We start from the raw sequence: 21,326 nt of genomic DNA, 5'->3' as shown, positions 1-21,326 counted from the left end.
CACAGATAGATTGATAGATAGATATACAACATACATATGTCCTATCTATCCAAGCTGTCTCAGTCACCTGGCACAGCTGGGAGAGAATGTGCTTAGTGTGGTCTTCTCCTAGCTCGTTCTAAATACTCAGACCCCGACTGATCAAAACCGTGCCGTGGATGGCAGAGCGCACGTGAGACGTCCTATTGAATCAATGGAACAAGCGAACTTCAAGCGCCCAAATTCCTAAGGGCCCTATTCCTCTGGAAGATTATTGTTCAGATTATCGTTAAATCGTTCGAATCTAAACGATAATCGTTCGTTTGAATAGCAGTTAATGACTAACAACCGAACGAGAAATCGTTGATCGTTTAATAAGACCTGGACCAATTTTTATCGTTGCTCGTTCGCAGACGTCGTTCGGTCGTTTGCAGTAGTGACGAACGCAATAGCGACGACAAGACGACCGCAAGAACGATCATAAGTAACGATTATCTTTCCATGTAAATGGGCGAACGATTTCAGGTCTTTCGTAATAGCGGTCGTTTGGATCGTTTATTGTTAACGATTATGCGAACAATAATCGTCCGGTGGAATAGGGTCCTTAGTGAGAACGGCCCCCAGCTGTACCCTGTTCATTAAATCCTCTCTAATGATGCGTTTACACAGAGAGATTTATCAGATTTTTTTTTAAGCTAAAGCCAGGAATGGATTTGAGAAGAGGAGAAATCTCAGTCTTTTCTTTATGACCTGTTCTCTGTTTATAGTCTGTTCCTGGCTTTGGCTTCAAAAATCTGTATGATAAATCTCTCTGTCTAAACACACTATAAGAGTATGTGCACACTATAGAATCTTGGCAGATCTGCTGCGGTTTCTGCTGCTCGCATCTCCCCCTGTGCTGTAGACTACCTTCTATGCACAGGCAGATTGTGCCTTGCGCCCAAACAATAAATAGGTTTATTCCTTGGGTGGACAGCGGAATGCACCTGTGCATAGAATGGAGTCTACAGCACTGGTGGAGATGCACGCGGGTGAGCAGCACAATCCGCAGCGGTTGATCTGGTCAGATTCCGTAGTGTGCACATACCCTTAGAAAGGAGGTAAGAGCCGGAAATACGAATTGCATTTTTTTTCAAAGGTGTCCATGGCCCTTAGGTTACTGTTTAAAGGGAACCAATCACACTAAAATTGGGCATAAAGGTAAGGAAACGTGCTGGTACATCAGCCAGCACGCTTCCTAACCATCCCCCGTCCCCCCCGTCCCATCAACATTCAGCCCACAAAGTTAGTTTAATCGTGTCCTGTGCTCTATGCAAATTACCATACAAGTAGTCACGGTGGGCGGGACGGCTGTTCGAGTAGTCACGGTGGGCGAGGTCTTCGTCAAGTAGTCACTGGGTCCTGGGCCGGCTCCGGCGCTGTAATCACGCCCCTCCGGGCGTGTTGTAAAGGGGCGCCTGGTGACGTCACTCGGGGGGGCCGGCATTGCACGTCGGCCACGCCGACTTCTTTACTAAGCTGCGCATGCGCAGTACAGTGGGTGAAGCCGCTGCTGTACTATGCCGCGCAAGCAAAGTACTGCAGCGTCTTCTCAGGCTGCACTGCCCATGCGCAGCCTAGTAAACACGTCAGCGTGGCCGACGTGCAATGCCGGCCCCCCCCGAGTGACGTCACCAGGCGCCCCTTTACAACACGCCCGGAGGGGCGTGATTACAGCCCAGGACCCAGTGACTACTTGACGAAGACCCCGCCCACTGTGACTACTCGAACAGCCGTCCCGCCCACCATGACTACTTGTATGGTAATTTGCATAGAGCGCGGGACACGATTAAGCTAACTTTGTGGGCTGAATGTTCATGGGACGGGGGGGACAGGGGGATGGTTAGGAAGCGTGCTGGCTGATGTACCAGCACGTTTCCTTACCTTTATGCCCAATTTTAGTGTGTTTGGTTCCCTTTAATAGAGATGAGCTAACTGGGTTTGGGTTCAAGTCCATCCGAACCCGATCGTTCAGCATTTGATTAGCGGTGGCTGCTGAAGTTGGATAAAGACCTAAGGCTATGTGGAAATCATGGATATAGTCATTGGCTGTATCCATGTTTTCCAGACAACCTTAGAGCTTTATCCAACTTCAGCAGCCCCAGCTAATCAAATGCTGATCGTTCGGGTTCGGATCGACTCAAACCCGAACCCGGTTCGCTCATCTCTAACTGTTTAAGTATATAAAAAAAACAACAAAAAAAAGCTATATAGTGAATGCCACATTCATACCTAGTCCACAGATATTACTACTCCATATACAAGTATGAACTATAAAGTACATTATATAGAGTGATGTGTTAGCTACAGATGTATAGAGGTGAAAGTATAATAGAGCTGTCATAGCTATGGGAGCATGAGATGTTTAATATGGGCTGCTGATAATATTCCAGAAATAACTGGAGCTGAGCCATATACTAGGAGCAAGACCACTGCCAGCCTATGTGCGCACTTCTTCTCATTGGCATAGTGTTAGATTGTAGCAGGGGCTCCCTGGACTGATATGTTCTGGCCACATCTGAGTTGGATTCCTCCAGCATCTCTGATATCAGTGGCACGCTCATAGGTCACAGTACATATGAAATAAGCCAAAGTATGTATTATAGTGTACAATCCACTTGTAAAGTCCTTTACTTTTTCTTTTTACATTTTATGTTGAGTTTCCCCATCAATTAGAACGCAAATGTTTTAAAATGTATTAAAAAGTATAACGCATATCCACTTTTTAGAATAAAGAAGGGTGTGCTGGGCATCACCAATAATGATGGCGCAGTCACACTCGAGCACTAATCTCTGCTTAGAGGGTGATTGGTCGATATGAATTACTGTGTTTATGACGCATATACCATGTGATTATGATTTATGCTGTTATCAATATTCTGTTCTTATTTTTATTCTTATAAATTCCCTGAATTTCCTTTGTTTTGATAGGTCCACGCCACTATACTGTGGGCACAATGTCCGAACGCTTTGATTGCCACTACTGCAGAGCTCCCCTTCAAGGCAAAAAGTATGTAGAGAAGGATGGGCACAACTGCTGTGTAAAGTGCTTCGAGAAAATCTGTGCCAACACCTGTGCCGAGTGCAGGAAACCCATTGGAGTGGATGCTAAGGTTAGCAGGGAAAGGGAGGAGTTTGGGCTATGCCAGTGTGAACAAAGCTTAAAAAGCTGTTTGTACAAATGAAAGGTAATACAGATGATCTGTTACATGCCAAAACACATCATCTCTATTACCTTTGTTATTTTGTATAGCCTGTTTTATGTGTCTATGCACACAATAGACACCTTTCTGACCAGAGCTTGAGAAAGGCCTTCTCCTATTTGAGGGCTGAAACGCGTTGTAAGTAATAAATTACTCATTCAGCAATAAGAAGTTGGCTAGTTTGTGATCACTGACTCGTGATCACACTATGCGTTTTTGACACCCTCTTATGGTGATATCCCCAGCGCCCATATTGGCGCATACTGTGCCTACTGCTGGATCCCGGCGAAGTTTTGGTCCTTTGGTTGTTGTTACTAGACATCTGATTGTTAAAGCCTCCCTAGCGTGCTGTGGTGACATTATGGATGCCTTCACTAGCTTTGTGCCTACTTGCACAACCCTAGTAGGTGAGTGTGGGCTTTGGTCTTTTAAGTTAGTCCACTCTATCTCACTCATAAGACTTTTGCAATATTGCACAAGGAGCGCTCTTCTCTTTGTTTTTTCTTCCAGTCCGAATAGGCAATTACTGACTAAGGGCCCTATTCCACAGGATGATTATCGTTCGCATAACCGTTAACGATAAATGATCTGAAACGACCGCTATTGCGAAAGACCTGAAATCGTTCACTCATTTCCATGGAACGATAATCGTCACTCATGATCGTATTTGCGATTGTTTTTTCTTCGCTATTGCGTTAGTTTCTACTGCAAACGACCGAACGATGTCTTATTCAATGCAAATGATTTGCGAACGAGCAACGATAAAAATAGGTCCAGGTCTTATTAAGCGATCAGCGATTTCTCGTTCGGTCGTTAGTCGTTAACTGCTATTCAAACGAACGATTATCGTTTAGATTCGAACGATTTAACGATAATCTGAGCGATAATCGTTTGGTGGAATAGGGCCCTAAGGGACAGTGCCACGGCCAGTGATTGGCTGAGCGGGCTGTCACTTTTGAGATACAAGAGTGACAGCCAACTCAGCCAATCACTGGCCTGGAAACTCCTTTCTAAGGGTCCATTTACACAGAAAGATTATCTGACAGATTATCTGCCAAAGATTTGAAGCCAAAGCCAGAAACAGACTGTAAACAGAGATCAGGTCATATAGGAAAGCCTGAGATTTCTCCTCTTTTCAAATCCATTCCTGGCTTTGGCTTCAAATCTTTGGCAGATAATCTTTCGTCAGATCTGTTGGTGTAATAGTACCCTTAGGGTGGTATTACATGGGCCGAGCAGGGCCCGATAATACCTGTAAACGAGCGCCGATCTGCTAGATCGTCGCTCGTTTACTGGGCCTATTACACAGCCCGATAATCGTTTAGCAAGAGCTGCAAGGACATCGTTACCGATGTCCTTACAGCCCTTGCTAAACTGGCATACATTACCCATCCACGTTCCAGGGCTGCTCCTGCCGTCCGCTTCTCCCGGGGTCCCGCGCGCGCTCTAACTTCACATCGGCCTGTCAGCTGATAGGCCGCTCAGCCAATCACAGGCCGCGGCGGTCCCGGCCTGTGATTGGCTGAGCGGCCTATCAGCTGACAGGCCAATGTGAAGCTAGAGCGCGCGCGGGACCCCGGGAGAAGCGGACGGCAGGAGCAGCCCTGGAACGTGGATGGGTAATGTATATTGTTAGTTGCCGCTCGTGCACCGCTATTACACGCAGTGGTGCCCGGTCGGCGCCCGACAAAAATAGGTTCTAACCTATATCAACGATCAGCCGATGATCGTTGTCATCGGCTGATCGTTGCATTTATTACACGGAGCGATAATCTGCCGAATCGGGCCAATTCGGCCGATTATTGTTCCGTGTAATAGGGCCCTTAGTCAGCCAGTGATTTTCTTAGGGGGCTGGAGGCGGCTGAACACACCAGAGAAATTTGGACTGGTGAATAAAACAATTTTTTATTTTTTGCAAATTTTGCTAATGAATTTAGCAAAGAAATTGCTTTGTCAACAAAGTACATTTTTGCTGGATTCACTTCACTCATCTCTAGTATGGGTGAATGAAAGAAAAAGCTGACTACCAAATGAGCGCTCAGCCGACAACTATCTGAGATGAACAACCGTAGTTATCTAATTCCCATAATCTTGTCTTGTCAGATAGGTATTCAAGGAAGGCACCTCTATGTTGGGGTATGAACCACAGGTATTCCCATCTTAGACCTTGTACCATAAATTGGTTTCCAAACTAATTTCTGGAACCTTTCTGCAGTTACTCATAAGGTCTGGTTCACACAGTGCAGTTTAGGATTTTTTCCCTTTGTTTATGCTAGGCAACTATAAAGGAAAGCCTTGTACGTCTCCTGTTATTTTTTGGGTGCAGTCTTAGTTTTGGTTTAAAAAATTTGTTTCAAAACTTAAAGGGGTACTCCAGCGAAAATCTTTTTCTTCCAAATCAACTGGTTTCAGAAAGTTATATAGATTTGTAATTTACTTCTTTTTTCTTTTCAGTACAGATTATATACTGAGGTTATATAGATTAGTAATTTGCAGATTGTTTACTTTTCAGCCTGACACAGTGCTCTCTGCTGCCACCTCTGTCGGAGACAGAAACTGTCCAGAGCAGCAGCAAATCCCATAGAAAACCTCTTCTGTTCTGGCAGCAGAGAGCACCGTGTCAGACTGAAAAGAAAACATTTCTTGCAGGACATACAGCAGCTGATAAGTATGGAACGACTTGAGATTTTTCAATAGAAGTAAATAACAAATCTATATAACTTTCTGAAACCAGTTGATTAAAAAGAAAAAGATTTTCGCTGGACAACCCCTTTAACTATAAGACAAGTAGCTGCTTTTGTAAGTCTAGACAGTCCAAACAGGGCACAAGGACTGCAATACTAGTTTGGTTTCCATAAGTTTTCATTCATTCATGAGGTGTTGTTTTTTTTTTTTTTTTAGCAATTCAATGATTAAATACTGCCACCTAGTGGTGGAATAACAGCTCATTATTATGGATGTGTGAACCGCTTAGCACTAAGGGCCCTATTCCACTGGACGATTATCGTTCAGATTATCGTTAAATCGTTCGAATCTAAACGATAATCGTTGATCGCTTTATAAGACCTTGACCTATTTTTATTGTTGCTCGTTCGCAAATTGTTCATATTGAATAAGACGTCGTTCGGTCGTTCGTAGTAGGTATGAACGCAATAGCGAATAAATAGCGAAGAAAAAACGATCGCAAATACGATCATAAGTAGCGATTATCGTTCCATGGAAATAAGTGAACGTTTTCAGGTCTTTCGCAATAGCGGTCGTTTGAGATCGTTAATCGTTAACGATTATACGAACGATAATCGTCTGGTGGAATAGGGCCCTAAGAGCTAGGCTGCGTCTGTAAATCCCCTTGGCATCTTGTATAGGCAATAGAGATGAGCGAACCGGGTTCGGGTTTGAGTCCATCCGAACCCGAACGATCGGCATTTGATTAGCTGGGGCTGCTGAATTTGGATAAAGCTCTAAGGTTGTCTGGAAAACATGGATACAGCCAATGACTATATCCATGATTTCCACATAGCCTTAGGGCTTTATCCAACTTCAGCAGCCACCGCTAATCAAATGCCGAAAGTTCGGGTTTGGATGGACTCGAGCATGCTCCAGGTTCACTCATCTCTAATAGGCAACTTTCATTAACACCCATGAAATTGAATATTCAGTGGAAAACAGCCAAGCTCTATAGGGCTGGATGATGCCCCTTGGGATATGACCATCATCTATGAGACATTTGTTGTATATCCATTGCTGGTCACCTATGCTCAGAAGCACATTTGGCCTGTGTCTGGACCTCTTATGGTGACATTAAGCATTATAAGATCTCTGCATATGTCTCACTAAAGAAATTCTGCTCATTTGTAGGAGCTGCATTATAAGAACCGCTACTGGCACGATTCTTGCTTCCGCTGTGCCAAGTGCTACCATCCTTTGGCCAATGAACAGTTCATTTACAAGGACAATAAAATTATGTGTGCCAAGTGCACCACCCGAGAGGACGGCCTGCGCTGCAATGCGTGCCACAAGCTGATCCAGGCAGGTAAGACGACAGCACACAGCACAATGCTATCTATTGGATACAGGATCTGACGTTATGCTGTGTAATCTGGTTAGTTCACTAATGACCCTTACATCAGGCTGTTAGCCCATTGACACCCTGGGATGAGACTGTGGTGTGCTAAAGGATTACTATGGCAGCTTGGGGCCTAACAAAGCTCCTGACGTATACAAAGGGAACCTGGCAGTGCCTTCTGCTTCACTATGATAAAGCTGCCATGATGTATGTAATTTATTATTCATTCTGTACATGTTGCATGACATGTGAGTTATATTTTTAAATATAAAACACTGCTGCCTGTGTTGTATGGAAATGAAGTAGCTGGAATTATAATGTCACACAGATCGGAGTCAAGGAGAAGACTCTCTTCAATCATCCCTCCCCCTGCTGCAAGCAAGCCTCCTGCAGGATGATTGACAGCCCTTCCTTGCTGTGACATCAGCACAAGCTAAAATGAAGCGGGAGCTGTCAATCATAAATACAATAGGCGTGCTTGCAGCAAGGGAAGAGATGACTCCTTGACTCAAAGCTGATGTTTAACCCCCCCAATGACTCCCGGTACATAATTTACATACAGCACAGGCAGTAAGGACAGACCATCAAGAGCAGACTGGTGGGATTCACTACCAGACCCCCCACCACCAGTCAGAGCCACAATGCCAGAAATAAGCAATGTATGTGAGGCAGATGTCTTGGCTCTGTACATTGTGCAATAGAGGTGCCAGTTTACTGCAGCACCACTACACAATACATTGAGCTACAGCTTATGGCACCTCAGCTGTAGCGATCAGCTATAGATGGCTAAATCAACAGAAAAATAAGAGGGGGAAAAAAATTATGGTTCTTGAAAACTAAAAAATAGGCCAGTGCTTAAAATGTCCTTCTCCAGAAATCATTAAGAAGGGTTCATAAAATCTTTATATGTTTCAGGTGGACGCAATGTGGAGTATAAGGGCAGCGTCTGGCATGAGGAATGCTTTAAATGCAGCAACTGCAAGGAATCCATAGGGGCAGGAAGCTTCTTCCCCAAAGGAACTGATGTCTTCTGTGTCAACTGCCATGAGCAAAAGTTTGCGAAACACTGTGTAAAGTGTAAGAACGTGAGTAATCCTACCTGAAAAACACCTTAATGCAGGGGTACTCAACAACTTTTAGTGAAGGTCCACTTACCGGGGTCTATTGTCAGGTGAAGGTCCAAGCTGAACATCAGTAGTAAACGTGTTTGTTTTGTTAACTTTTCACAAACGTTGTTGAACTATTTACGTACACAATTGATGCTTATTAGTGGGAAAACTAGCATTTTTTCTCTCTCACCAGCCCTTATATAGTCCCCCTGTGCACTCCCCCAGTAGTATATAGCCCCCTGTTGCTCCCCCAGTGGTATACAGCCCCCCTGTGCGCTCCCCCCAGTGGTATACAGCCCCCCTGTGCAGTCCCACAGTAGTATATAGCCCCCTGTTGCTCCCCCAGTGGTATACAGCCCCCCTGTGCGCTCCCCCCAGTGGTATACAGCCCCCCTGTGCAGTCCCCCAGTAGTATATAGCCCCCTGTTGCTCCCCCAGTGGTATACAGCCCCCCTGTGCGCTCCCCCCAGTGGTATACAGCCCCCCTGTGCACTCCCCCAGCGGTATACAGCCCCCCTCTGCGCTCCCCCCCAGTGGTATACAGCCCCCCTGTGCGCTCCCCCCAGTGGTATACAGCCCCCCCTGTGCGCTCCCCCCCCCCAGTGGTATACAGCCCCCCTGTGCGCTCCCCCCCCCCAGTGGTATACAGCCCCCCTGTGCGCCCCCCCCCTAGTGTGTTCCCCCCAGTAGTTTACAGCCCCCCTGGTGCGTTCCCCCCAGTAGTATATAGCCCCCCTGTGAGCTAAGAGAGAGAGCACCTAAAGTGCGAACTGCTCCCGACTTGTTCTAATTGGTGCAGGATGAACACTCACACCAGGACCGATCAAAACCTTTGACATGTTTCTGTGGCATATCAAAAATTCTTCATTCTTCTCAAAAAATAGAAGGACGCATTCGTGGGTTGTCTGGTCTTGCAGCTCAGCACCATTGAAATAAACTGGAGGTGAGCTGCAATACCGGACACAAACTGTGGAAAAGCAGGGCTCTGAATGTCAGTATTTTAGCTGTGGCAAAATTTATCAGCATTACAACCAATAGCTTTAATGACGTAAAGTCATGATGACATATCAGTAATGCAGCTTGTTACCATGAAATGTCCTCTCATCCATTGCCCAGCATTCTAACAGTGTGGGTGTTCTTTTCCAGCCAATAACATCTGGAGGGATAACCTACCAAGACCAGCCATGGCACGGTGACTGTTTTGTGTGTGAAACTTGTCACAAAAAACTCGCTGGCCAGCGTTTCACTGCTGTTGAGGATCACTACTATTGTGTGGATTGCTACAAGACCTTTGTAGCCAAGAAGTGTTCTAGCTGTAAGAACCCTATAACAGGTAGGAACTATATGCATGCGCCATGCACACATGCTGATTCTGTTTTTTTAAGTTTAAAGGGGTACTCCAGCGGGGGGGCACTTTTTTGCTGGGACCGGCTGAGGGAAAAGAGGTCCACTCACCTCTCCGGTTCCAGCGGCGGGTCCCGCATCACGGCGCTCCAGTCCCCGGCCACTTCCTGGTGTCTGAAGCGGGCCTGAGGCAATACGTCTCAGGTCCGCTCAGCGAAGGACTGAGCGGACTTGAAACGGATCCCGCCTCCTTCACGGACTGGCTGAGCGGACCTGAGAAGGAGGCGGGATCTGAGCGGACTTGAAACGGATCCCGCCTCCTTCACGGACTGGCTGAGCGGACCTGAGACGTCACGTCTCGGGCCCGCGGCAGACACCAGGAAGAGGCCGGGAACCGGAGAGACCAGAGCGCCACGATGCGGGACTCGCCGCTGTAACCGGCGAGGTGAGTGGACGTCTTTTCCATCAGCCATCTCCTCCCCGATCCCAGCAAAAAAGTCCCCCCCCCCGCTGGAGTACCCCTTTAAGTTCAAATTTCTTTACTAAATTATTTATTAAAAATATAGAATATCCTGCAAATATTAAGTGAGGTTTCCTAGTAAGCGACTGTATCTTGTTAGGCTATACCATAAATTCATAATCTGCAGGAGTCCAAAATCCGGGAATTTACTTTGGGGTGTGGTGTGACTTGCACCACATTTATTACTCATTTTGAACATTCTTCACATGGTGTCAAATGATTTTTATTTTTTAAAGACAGGGACACTTTGCACCCCAGATTAATCTCCTGTGAGGATTTCATGCATTTTTTTTACAGAAGTCATCTCTAAAGTTCACTGCCCAGGCATAAAATCAGCTGTAAATAGCAGAACTAGCAAAATTCACAGTGTATCTGCCCTTTACAAACCTACTATTTAAATCTTTAAAAGACCTATGCTGTTCTAACCATAGAAGAGAGTCTGTGGAGCTTCAGTTATGAGTCTAAAATGGGACTAGCCAGATATCCCTCCAGGTACGGACTTGGCCAAGGAGTGGCTCCTGTAAGACCACCAAAACCACCATATTAAGTGGCCCTCTCGATCAATATCTGACTCCATTACGGGTCAGAGGATATGACCAGGGAAATACCAAAATCAGGTATCCATTCACAGACAGCTGTTTTGTATTAGTCTATTAAGCATTGCTCCAACCGAGCCAGAATCTTACTCCACAATGATGAGGGGCAACACCCTGAAACAGCTGTCTATGGATGGATACCTGGCTTTGGTATTTCCCTTTGTCATATCATCAGACTCGTAACCGAGTCAGATGTTGACTGAAAGGGGCCACTTAATATGTTGGTTTTGGTGGTCTCAGTAAAGGAGCCATCCCTTTGCTAAGTCCTTCCCTGGAGGGATATCTGGCTTGTCCCGTTTTGAGACTCATAACTGAGGCTCCGCTGACTTTTTTTTCATTTTCATATTTCCCAGGGGGCAATGCACCTAAGATTCCACTGTGTTGAGCCCTTTAACCAGCAGCAAACAGTTTTTTCTTTTTTTATGTGGTTTCCCTGAGATCAGGGATTTGTTTGCCGTATTGGTCTAACCATGGGGTATTGCTAAATAGGCCATCTATATCTGTTTAGCCTGAAATGACACTTTATACCACCAAAAGAAAGTGCAAAACGATCAACATTGTTGAGAATATAGTGAGACAGTGACATGTTAATAAAAGTCTCTTCTTTCACAGGATTTGGAAAGGGATCCAATGTGGTGAATTATGAAGGGCAATCTTGGCATGAGTATTGCTTCACTTGTAAGAAGTGCTCTCTGTCCTTGGCTAACAAGCGTTTTGTATGTCAAAATGAGCAGATCTACTGCCCCGACTGTGCCAAGAAGCTCTAAGAGGGCGCTCCGGATACCCTCATCTGCACTGAATATGATTTACAAATCAGTAAATTACTAGTATGACTATGCATGACATTTGACATTGTTATATGAGCTCTTTATGCAATAAGCGAACCGACAATGTATATGCCAATCACTATCTATACGCAATATATGCATGCCGAAATCTGTTCTAGCTTCAGTAAAAAAAATATGAAATGTTTTGTGCTGGTTGTGTGAAACTTGTGGCTCTCCAGCTGTTGGGACACAGGATTAGGAAAATAAAAACACACCACTTTATCCAAGAGCTAGGTCTGGTATTGCATCCTCATTCAACCAAGGCTGCTTTTATTTCAGGCCAAGATGTGAGGCTGTAATAAGCTGGAAGAGCTGAACGGCAGACCTGACCCATAGCATTATTTAAGATAAAAAAAGACACTTTTTATAATCCTAGAAAACCCCTTTTTCGCAACAGCTGGAGGGACACAGGTTACAGACTACTGTCCTGTTCAATAACTGTATCAACACTTTATATTACTGGCACTATAATCAATGTATTACAGCAAAGTAGAAGGTTTGATGTCAAACCTGTAGAATAAATAAACATAAGTTTATAAAAAGTTCTATGATGATTGTGACAGCTATACATCTCTTACTAGCATGTCTGCTATGAACATATATATGTATGAATAAACAATAAAACCGCCACTGATGCCTTTTGCCTGTCTGTTTTATTAAATTTATAGTCTGTTTTACTTGTACTGTCCATGAAATAATAATTCTGCAACAACTTTTTTCTTAGAACTTTGTCATTCCTCATGGAAACGTATGAATAAATTGACATTTGGGGTGTGTTCATTGTCCGATCAGAGCGGACTCTGAAAAGGGGAATGGTAACACCCAGTTGTCGAGTTATTAAAAAATATTCAGGAGGAATAAGAGAAACCTGTTATGAGAATAGGTACTCTAACTGTTTTCTGGTGGGGAATTTTAAAAGAGACTCAGTCAGTAGGTTTATGGTGTCCTATCTCAGGGTAGCATAAACTAGTGACAGAGAAGCTGAACAGAATGATGTATCTCTTACATTGTTCTGTGCAGCTGATTCGGACATATTCTCCTGAATAACATGGACAATAAGTAGTTCTCTCCATTATGTGGGTGAGCCTGGTAGTTCTGGATATTCATGAGAAGCAAAAAAAAAAACTCCGCCCACCAGCTGCTGATTGGCAGTTATCTATCTATGCTGGGTATACACATTCAACTGTCAATCAGCAGCTGGAGGGCAGGGGTGTGGCAAGAATCCTATTCTCCTGCATATTAGGAGAACAGCTGAACAGAATGATGTAAGTAATACACCAATCTGTTCAGCATTTCTGTCACTAGTTTATGCTGCCCTCATTTAAGGTGAAAGAAACCTAGTGACAGATTCCTGGTGACAGTATGTACTAAAACAGACATGTCAGCTGAGCCAATAGGCCTGCAATTAAGGTTTGGTGTTATTTTATTGGTTTATGCATCTAAAATGAAGTATGAACCAACTTTGCAAATAGCCTTGATTAAAAAATGATAGTTTAGTGTACACAGATAAATTTATCTCTGTGGTTACGTAATACAGAGAAACCCTGTGTATACAGAAAGTGGAGGAGGAATGGAGTAACATGCTTGTGGGATCAGCCTACACAAAGATGTTATGTGTTAAGTAATCATGGAGACATATAGGAGCTGTATACTAAAAAGGATTAGACTTGTTTACTATTACTATTTGTAACATTGCATAACTTACATTTTAGATGTGTTGCAACAATGTTAAATATACCGTACATATGTTTTATAGAAGTCTTCAAGTTCAATAAAAAGGATATTGTGTACTGGTCACTTCTGGAGACCATCATAGTCCTAAAAAAGCAGACTAACTTATTCTTCAAAACAGAAGTAGTACAACTCTGTCACTGCTAAGCTTTTCCTAATTTTCCTTTGGAGCTACTCACATTAACATTTTTGCACAAAATTGCTATAGCGTCAACATATTCCGTATCATTTTACATTACATTCTGAATGTGTTCCTCGGCCAATTAGGGTTACTACAACCCCCAACAGTTTTAACACATGTACCCTACAAAAATCTACAAGATAGGTAGTACATACACTTACCGGCCACTTTATTAGGTACACCATGCTAGTAACGGGTGGTCTTCTGCTGCTGTAGCCCATCTGCCTCAAAGTTGGACGTACTGTGCGTTCAGAGATGCTCTTCTGCCTACCTTGGTTGTAACGGTTGGCTATTTGAGTCACTGTTGCCTTTCTATCAGCTCGAACGAGTCTGCCCATTCTCCTCTGACATCAACAAGGCATTTCCGCCCACAGAACTGCTGCTCACTGGATGTTTTTTCTTTTTCGGACCATTCTGTGTAAACCCTAGAGATGGTTGTGCGGGAAAATCCGAGTTGCCGCCATGTGATTGGCTGATTAGAAATTAAGTGGTAACGTGCAGTTGGACAGGTGTACCTAATAAAGTGGCCGGTGAGTGTATATGGGTTAGTGGAAAGACGACCGCTGGGACCACCACAGATCATGAGAGCGGAGATCTTTTATCTGCAAGGGAATTAAGCAGCACAGCTTGGGTGGTGTAGCAGCCAAGAATAAACACTGCTGCGTCATTCACTTAAAGTGACACTGTCGCCCCCCTTTTTGCATTCTGACATCTCTACACAGGCGTAGAGGGTAAATTTAGCAGTTTTCATACCTTATTTTATATCATACGTCATGGTGCTTGTTCAAGTAAAAAGTCATCTTTTATCAACTGCAGATTGTGTTGAGTGGGCATCACCGTTGGCCCCGCCCCCTTGACCATTGGTGGGCTGACCTAGAGGGTGTGGGGCCTAGACCTTTAGGCCAGCCTGTTCCAATGGCCGACGAGGGTGTGTGGTCAATTTTGGCGCAGTGGGCGGGGCCAAGAGGCGTTAATGCCACGAGGCCCCACCCACTTAACACAATCTGCAGTTGATAAAAGATCACTTTTTACTTGAACAAGCACCATGACGTATGATATAAAATAAGGTATGAAAACTGCTAAATTTACCCTCTACACCTGTGTAGAGATGTCAGAATGCAAAAAAAGGGGGGGGGGAACAGTGTCAATTTAAGGGCCCAAGAGGTACTTGGGGCTCCCAGCAGTAAGACTCCCCTTGATCAGATACTTATCCCATATGCTACATATTTTAGGTTTGTATTATATACACTATAAGTGCAGTATATACATGGACTGATAAAGTGGTGTCTCTTTAATTCTTTTATGTATCCAGATAAACACAAAGAGACAGCTTTTCCAAAGTAACGCCAGTCTTTAATCCACACAGCATAGTGACGTTTCGGCTCATGCCAAAATGTTGCTCTGCTGTGTGCATTAAAGACTTTGGGAGTGCTGTCTCCTTATATTTATCTGGATAATGTGAGCAGATGGTTGGTCCAGTCGGGTGAGGTGAGCACCCTATGAACTTATATATTGCATCTACTGTGCTGCTATTACTTGTGATACAACATTTTATGTAGACAGAACAGGGGATGGGATCATTTCTTGCGTACCAGACAATGGTGTACAGATAATTGAAGAATTGCCATAAACCTAATGCCAGTTCTTGCGGGTTTAATCACCATGAAGCAATGCTGTTAACGGGTAGAAGGTGCTAAAGCATTGTCTAACTGATATGCAGTTGCAAAAGTTGACGCTACAACTGTTTCAGATAGTGTCAGCTCCATGCATGAGCTAATATCCATTTACATCTTGGAAAAACTTTACCAAGAACCTGGGATTTCCTGTAACCTAAAGTGAGAAACACTGCTTACCACCAAACTGATCTCAAACTGTGTCAACATACACATGAAGGCTTCTGGACTTTCTGCTTGACATTTGTATTTAGTTTTTAATACACACACGCCACCTAGTGGTCAAAGTGGCCATGTTTACAGTATATGTTAGGTATAGGCAGGAAAGTCTTAGATATTCACAGGATAAATGTAAGAAAATAAAAGCAACATAATTAATAAATAGACCTTTCAAATGTGCAGGATATCACTACTAGTGAATGACAAGTCTTGGTTGTAGAATATCATGGTGCTGGTGATCATTACATGTGAGCCCATGCTTGTGCAATTGGGTATATAGGTAAAGCTCCTCTTTTCCTAAGCTTTTTGATCATTGTCTCAATAGGTAAGGGCTGTGATGGCACAAAGCCCGATTCAGCACAAGAAATCACCCTTTATCATTTATAAAGTTTATTAACAGTGCACATATATTTACAGAAGTAGCTGTAACTAGGAAATTAACAAGTAACTCGTATGCAAAAAAATAAGCATTTTACTGGTTAGATTGTCTCTGCTAGAATTAAACAGTGTTTATACAAAAATACATATACATATATATAGTTTACCTAAGGCACTGCTCTGTCTGAACAACAACTGCTAGCAAGCGGACGCCAATGACAAGATTAAGACTAACTAGGATTTCAGCAGATGAAACCATTCCATTCAAGACCAAACATATAATCCAAAACCTACTATGACTATGAGTCTATAAGTTCCACAATGTCATTAAATAAAGTGTCTCCTGGCTCTTACTAAGCTTACCTGTCACATACCCATAATGCAGCACATCCAATCCTTCTGTCAGAAGCAGTTGTCATCACAGATACTTGGATATGACTGAATTGACACTGGATGAATTGGTAAGGGAATTGCTTTATAACTGACTGTGATGAATCTGGAAAGTGACTACCGGCATTATGCGGAAGGAGATGGTAAACCTGAAGCCAATCGTACATATTCCTTTGCTACAAACAGGTAATGGTTTGGAGAACATATAACCCTGAGACCTGCTACATTCATATGGAAACCCTGTGTACAGCTAGTGGGCTGGAAATCCTTAACCCCTGCCACACTAGGTTTGCAAATTTTCAATTCATGTATATTCATTGTGCATTGATAAACATATTTGGCTCTGGAGCACCTTTGCCTAGTCAAGTAGCTTAAATTATACGAGGACTGATAATTCCTAACCATTGCCCAACCAAAAGGGTAACCAATAATAACCCAACAGTCCTTATACTAGTAAATTAAATAGATCCTTATTCTGCTACCAAACAACTCTTCTCGACCAGCACCTGGCAGCGTCACCTGGTATTAAGCAGTGTGTGTCTCATAAGGAACTTAAGAGAGGTTTAGCCACAATCCTCGAAGACACCACTGACTTAACAGAGACGTCAATCAGTGGAGCAGTCATACTTAAATCTCATACGGATATGTCTGATGTTGAGCCTGTTGTCAGGTATTCTGAAATGTAAAAGGTCTGCTGCATGTAAAGCCCCATAAACTGAATGGGATTTGCAGCGCTTATGACTAAATCACTGTAAAATACCAACAAAAACCTCAAAATAATCAAGTAGTTGCCTAATACTGATACGTATGTACACAATAAAATAATACTTACAAATATATCAGCAATACATAACAATAGGAAAAAAATGAAATGTTTAAAATAAAAAAAAAAAAAGTAAAGTTGAGGGACACTGGTTGGAGCCTCATCACTTTTACACAGTGGCAAACATTGTGAAACCAAACTATTATTCTACAAATCAGCCCATCCATGCACTGCCCATATTGATATCACTAGATCTTTCATTATACCTGTAGCATGAATTCAGAATGACTTCAATGGAATCTGTCACACTTAACATACAGGTGGATCTGTCAGCAACAGGTTACAGAGCATGGTAGTAGTGCAGACTTAAAGTGGTTAATAAGCGCTACAAAAACATGGCCACTTTTCCCCCTCTCTTTTCTCCAGTTCATATGTGGTTTGCAATTAAGCTCCATTTACTTCAATGGAACTGAGTTACAAACCCCACCCAATCTGGAGATGAGAGGGGGAAAAGTGGCCATGTTTTTGTAGCGCTGGACAACCCCTTTAAACATGGAAAAACTTCAGTATGACCTACGGATTAAAATCCCTGCTTGTTCTTTGCTTTGGAGTCAAGTGGGCACTCCGACTCAGTGACTGGCAGCTGTATGTGTTCTCATAAAGAGAGAGCTGTCAATTATTAAGAAACACCGCCCACTGGACTTATAATACCAGAATAAGCAGGGATTTTAATACAAAAAGGTACAAGATATACCGAATCTTCTCCTACTAAAAATATCGGCTTATCCTGCTCTATAAGCTGATGCAGAAAACTGGATAACATGACATTAGTAATGGTGTAAGCTTACAGAGTGCTGACTGTATTGGAGAAATAAAACCCCAATGGGATGGTGGAAGTGTAACAGATTTCAGCTCTTGAAGGGTTAGTCCTAACATGCTTTAGTAAAGGGCATTGTTGCAGCCATTCATTTGACTTCTCCATTGTAAGTGCTAGAACTGAAAACCTAATGACATTAATGGACATGTTGAGATTTCGACACAAATGAGGGTACAATAACTTACTAGATAAGGAGTAAAAGTCAAATTATGTCAACATTAGAGAAAATAAAGGCTAACATTTGAGACCCTGTGTAACTGCCCAGTCTCCCTGAAGAAGTGCCAACGTATGACCTTTGTGTCTTCTTTACTAGATGACTTTTTCAACTTTAAGTAATATGTTAATGTAGCAGCTTTTCACGACAAGGCTTCAGCGCTTTATTAAATACTGGAGAGCGAAGTGCAATAACAGGACGGAAGCTGCACAGATGTCACATCTCTGGGGACAGAGGAAACAATGACTTTAATTAGTTTACTGACCAAACACACAAGACTGTTATTAAAGAATATTGCTAGAATAGACACTGGATGTGTATATGGTTTCTATAAGACAACTTCCAAAAAATATGAGCTTTTAGAACAAGGGTCTCCACACTGCGGCCCTCCAGTTGTTGCAATACTACATTCCCCATCATGCCTGGACAGCCAAATTCAAAGCTTTAGCTGTCCAGGCATGATGGGAATTTTGGTTTTGCAACAGCTGGAGGGCCGCAGTTTGGAGACCCATGTTTTAGAACAAATGTCTTGGTTTTCTTTAGATACCCATGGGATCAACTACAGCTACAGAAAGCCTGTGCTCTAAAACCTTCAAACATGTATCATAAAATTAAAGAGGTTATCCAGAATTATAAAAAAATAAAAAAATAAATAAAATGGAACGGAGTTGCAAAACAACATCGAAACATAGGGCAAGAATAGTGCTCTTTTTGGGCAGAAAGCAGCCATGACTTTGTAAGCCTGGATAAGCCCTTTGATGCTCTGTTCACAAAGTTTTAAAGCTCTGAAACTCAGAAACTCTGCCCAATCTGTTTTTAAACTGATGCCAGCAAATCCCAATAGACACCATCAACTTTAACAGGGTCCATCAGGGTGTGAGATACGAAAACACAGAGCAAAAATAACAGGGGTCTAAAAAGAGCCTTATTACCATAGAAAAAAATATGCAAACCTCACACTCCTTATTCCTAGGTGAGCTGACCTTAAGAGCACAAATCTATACTGTTTTGTGGATTTTTTTTATGTATTAGTGAAATGCATTAACCTGGAGACCAATCTATAGATGTTTTATTACTCTATGCATCCTTAGTGCTTGCTAACAACATACCTGCAACAGTTTCAATGGTTGCTGACAAAGAATTCATTTGTCCTTCTTCAAAAGCTAACTTTGGGGGAATTGTAGCAGCTTCAATGAGGTCCGGATTACAGCTGTCCATAGCAATGGAATCAACCGACAAATTGCTAGTCTTGGAATGGATTCCCAAGTCAATTATTTCCTCAAATGTCCATGTTGCAGATTTTCCATTCAGCTTTGGTATGCTATCGTCTGTGTTATCATCTTCATTACGATGCACTTCATCTTTACTCAGAACAGCCGTGTCATCTGTTACTTGTCTGGAATTATATGAAATGTGTTTATTAGACTTAAAAAAAAAAAAAAAAAAAAAAAAAAAAAAAAGATAGCAATTCTTTCCAAATATCTGCTTTCAGCTTATTTAGCTAATAAAGGGTTACATGCTACACAGGATCAGCCACTGATTGTCTTCTGCGCAAGCGGAAAGCCACCACACAAGAACCAACTGTGACGACCTGGAGAAACCAAGGATCAGAAAGTGGAACACTATATTTTGCAGCCTCTATAAAACATACAACTACCATGTGTGTTATCCGGATTTGCTCTACAAAGTCTAGTGTCCCATAGCCATTTATGAAGAATTACCATAATTTTTTGCTATAAGTGACATATGTTCCTGTCATGTAGGTCTCACATAACTGCTGGTCTATCACTGTCTCTTTCAGCATATAGCCACATCAGTGTATGCAATGGTACCAGTTTCTGACATGCACAATAAACATGGAGTTCATGAGCAATGTAAAAATTGCCCCTTCTGTTTTTAGCCTTCAAGTCATCTGAATGTCTGCTGTACTTTTTTCCATGTCCATGCCATAAAAAAAGTGTGTTTGGAAAGGATTATTCCCATTACAAGCAAGTATGCACATAAAGGTCAGGTAGGTATTGGTCCCAAAGAAATGGATGAAGAAAGAAGCACATAAGCAATGCCAAATCTCGTTCCCCTGCCTAGTTGTAACAGCCAGTGGCTCATGTTCTGAAGAGGTGTCAGAAAGGTATGGTAATACGTAAATACATTTCCCACTGACCTTGACTGTAATACAGATGCAGTTTCTGATGAGTGACCATTAAGATTCCTCTCAATGTCTGGCCTGTCTCCATTAATAAATAATTCATTGTTTTCCAGCACTTCAGCATTCTGAGGCAAAGAATTACTGCTCAGGATTTCTTCTCCCATTTCGCTGGGTATATCTGCATCCTCGCACATCTCATCATCATTGACTGTTCCTAAAATACAGCAGCATGGAGTACAAAAAAAAAGTGGCACAGTAATTACATCTGTGTCAGAATCTGGTTTTCAATGACAAATCCTCTTTTTCCACTAGATAAACACTGCTTTGAAAGCAACCTATTTTCATTCTGCAATGAATAATGGGGGTTTTACTCCTGGAATTTTATATCTAATGTTTCCACAGTAAATGTTGGCAAATTCTCAGCATCACCTTATTAACAAATATACTTCACCCAGAAATCCACCTGAATACCTATTGTGTCTACAAACATTTAATATATAAGAGGTTCTAAATCTAAGCACCCAGCTCGGTGCTTCGGCCCCTTTGTCTTAGCACCCAGACACCCACCAATCACAACTTTTGGTATGTCACTATAGCTGGGGGTCTGTATCTGCATCCAGTAACTATTTCTTAATAAACTGAATTTGGTGAAGCTGACATACATAGTCTATGATCCTTCTGTATTTTTATGTTTTCTCCAATACCCTACAAAACTCCTATTTTAAATAGCACCTAAATGCATTCTAATGTGATGGACTCAAACGTGACCAACCTTGCAGATTTTTCTCTAAATCACCAGTGTCATCGTCTTCTTCAGATTTGTCTCCACCCTTCCAATCAATGAGAACAAATGATTTATTTTAAATGTTGATACAATGATATGTTCTTTCTTTACATTGTAAGGGTATGTTAACACTGAGAATCAGGCGGAATTCCACGGCGGAACTTTCTACCGCGGAATCCTGTCTGCCTCAGTGTGCCATAGCCTGTCTATGGGAGAGATTGCACTCCTTCGCTGCAGCGCTCAGAGAAGTGACATGTCCCACCTTTCCGCCGGGGATTTACTCAGTG

The 21,326-nt window shown here is 42.7% G+C and overlaps 2 protein-coding genes across 10 annotated transcripts in view; one reads left to right on the top strand and one right to left on the bottom strand.

Annotated features, from left to right (window-relative positions):
• The window catches only part of FHL1 (four and a half LIM domains 1), a 79,507-nt gene extending 67,183 nt beyond the window's left edge, over positions 1-12,324 (top strand). For both annotated transcript variants that reach the window (XM_069943148.1, XM_069943147.1), the window contains exons 2-6: positions 2,950-3,131; positions 7,080-7,254; positions 8,203-8,372; positions 9,543-9,729; positions 11,469-12,324. In XM_069943148.1, coding sequence (XP_069799249.1) covers positions 2,976-3,131; positions 7,080-7,254; positions 8,203-8,372; positions 9,543-9,729; positions 11,469-11,623 — 843 coding nt within the window. In that variant the 5' untranslated portion in view covers positions 2,950-2,975 and the 3' untranslated portion in view covers positions 11,624-12,324. The remainder of the gene's footprint in view (positions 1-2,949; positions 3,132-7,079; positions 7,255-8,202; positions 8,373-9,542; positions 9,730-11,468) is intronic.
• Positions 12,325-15,860: 3,536 nt separating this feature from the next.
• Positions 15,861-21,326, bottom strand: part of MAP7D3 (MAP7 domain containing 3) — a 42,306-nt gene continuing 36,840 nt past the window's right edge. For all 8 annotated transcript variants that reach the window (XM_069943123.1, XM_069943124.1, XM_069943127.1 and 5 more), the window contains 4 exons: positions 21,028-21,085; positions 20,271-20,469; positions 19,219-19,505; positions 15,861-18,333 (listed from right to left, as the gene is read on the bottom strand). In XM_069943123.1, coding sequence (XP_069799224.1) covers positions 18,326-18,333; positions 19,219-19,505; positions 20,271-20,469; positions 21,028-21,085 — 552 coding nt within the window. In that variant the 3' untranslated portion in view covers positions 15,861-18,325. The remainder of the gene's footprint in view (positions 18,334-19,218; positions 19,506-20,270; positions 20,470-21,027; positions 21,086-21,326) is intronic.

The sequence above is a fragment of the Dendropsophus ebraccatus genome, chromosome 10 (assembly GCF_027789765.1).
Source record: "Dendropsophus ebraccatus isolate aDenEbr1 chromosome 10, aDenEbr1.pat, whole genome shotgun sequence".
Taxonomy (NCBI): Eukaryota; Metazoa; Chordata; class Amphibia; order Anura; family Hylidae; genus Dendropsophus; species Dendropsophus ebraccatus.
Note: the sequence above shows the minus strand (reverse complement) of the source record. Positions and strands in the feature narration are given on the sequence as shown.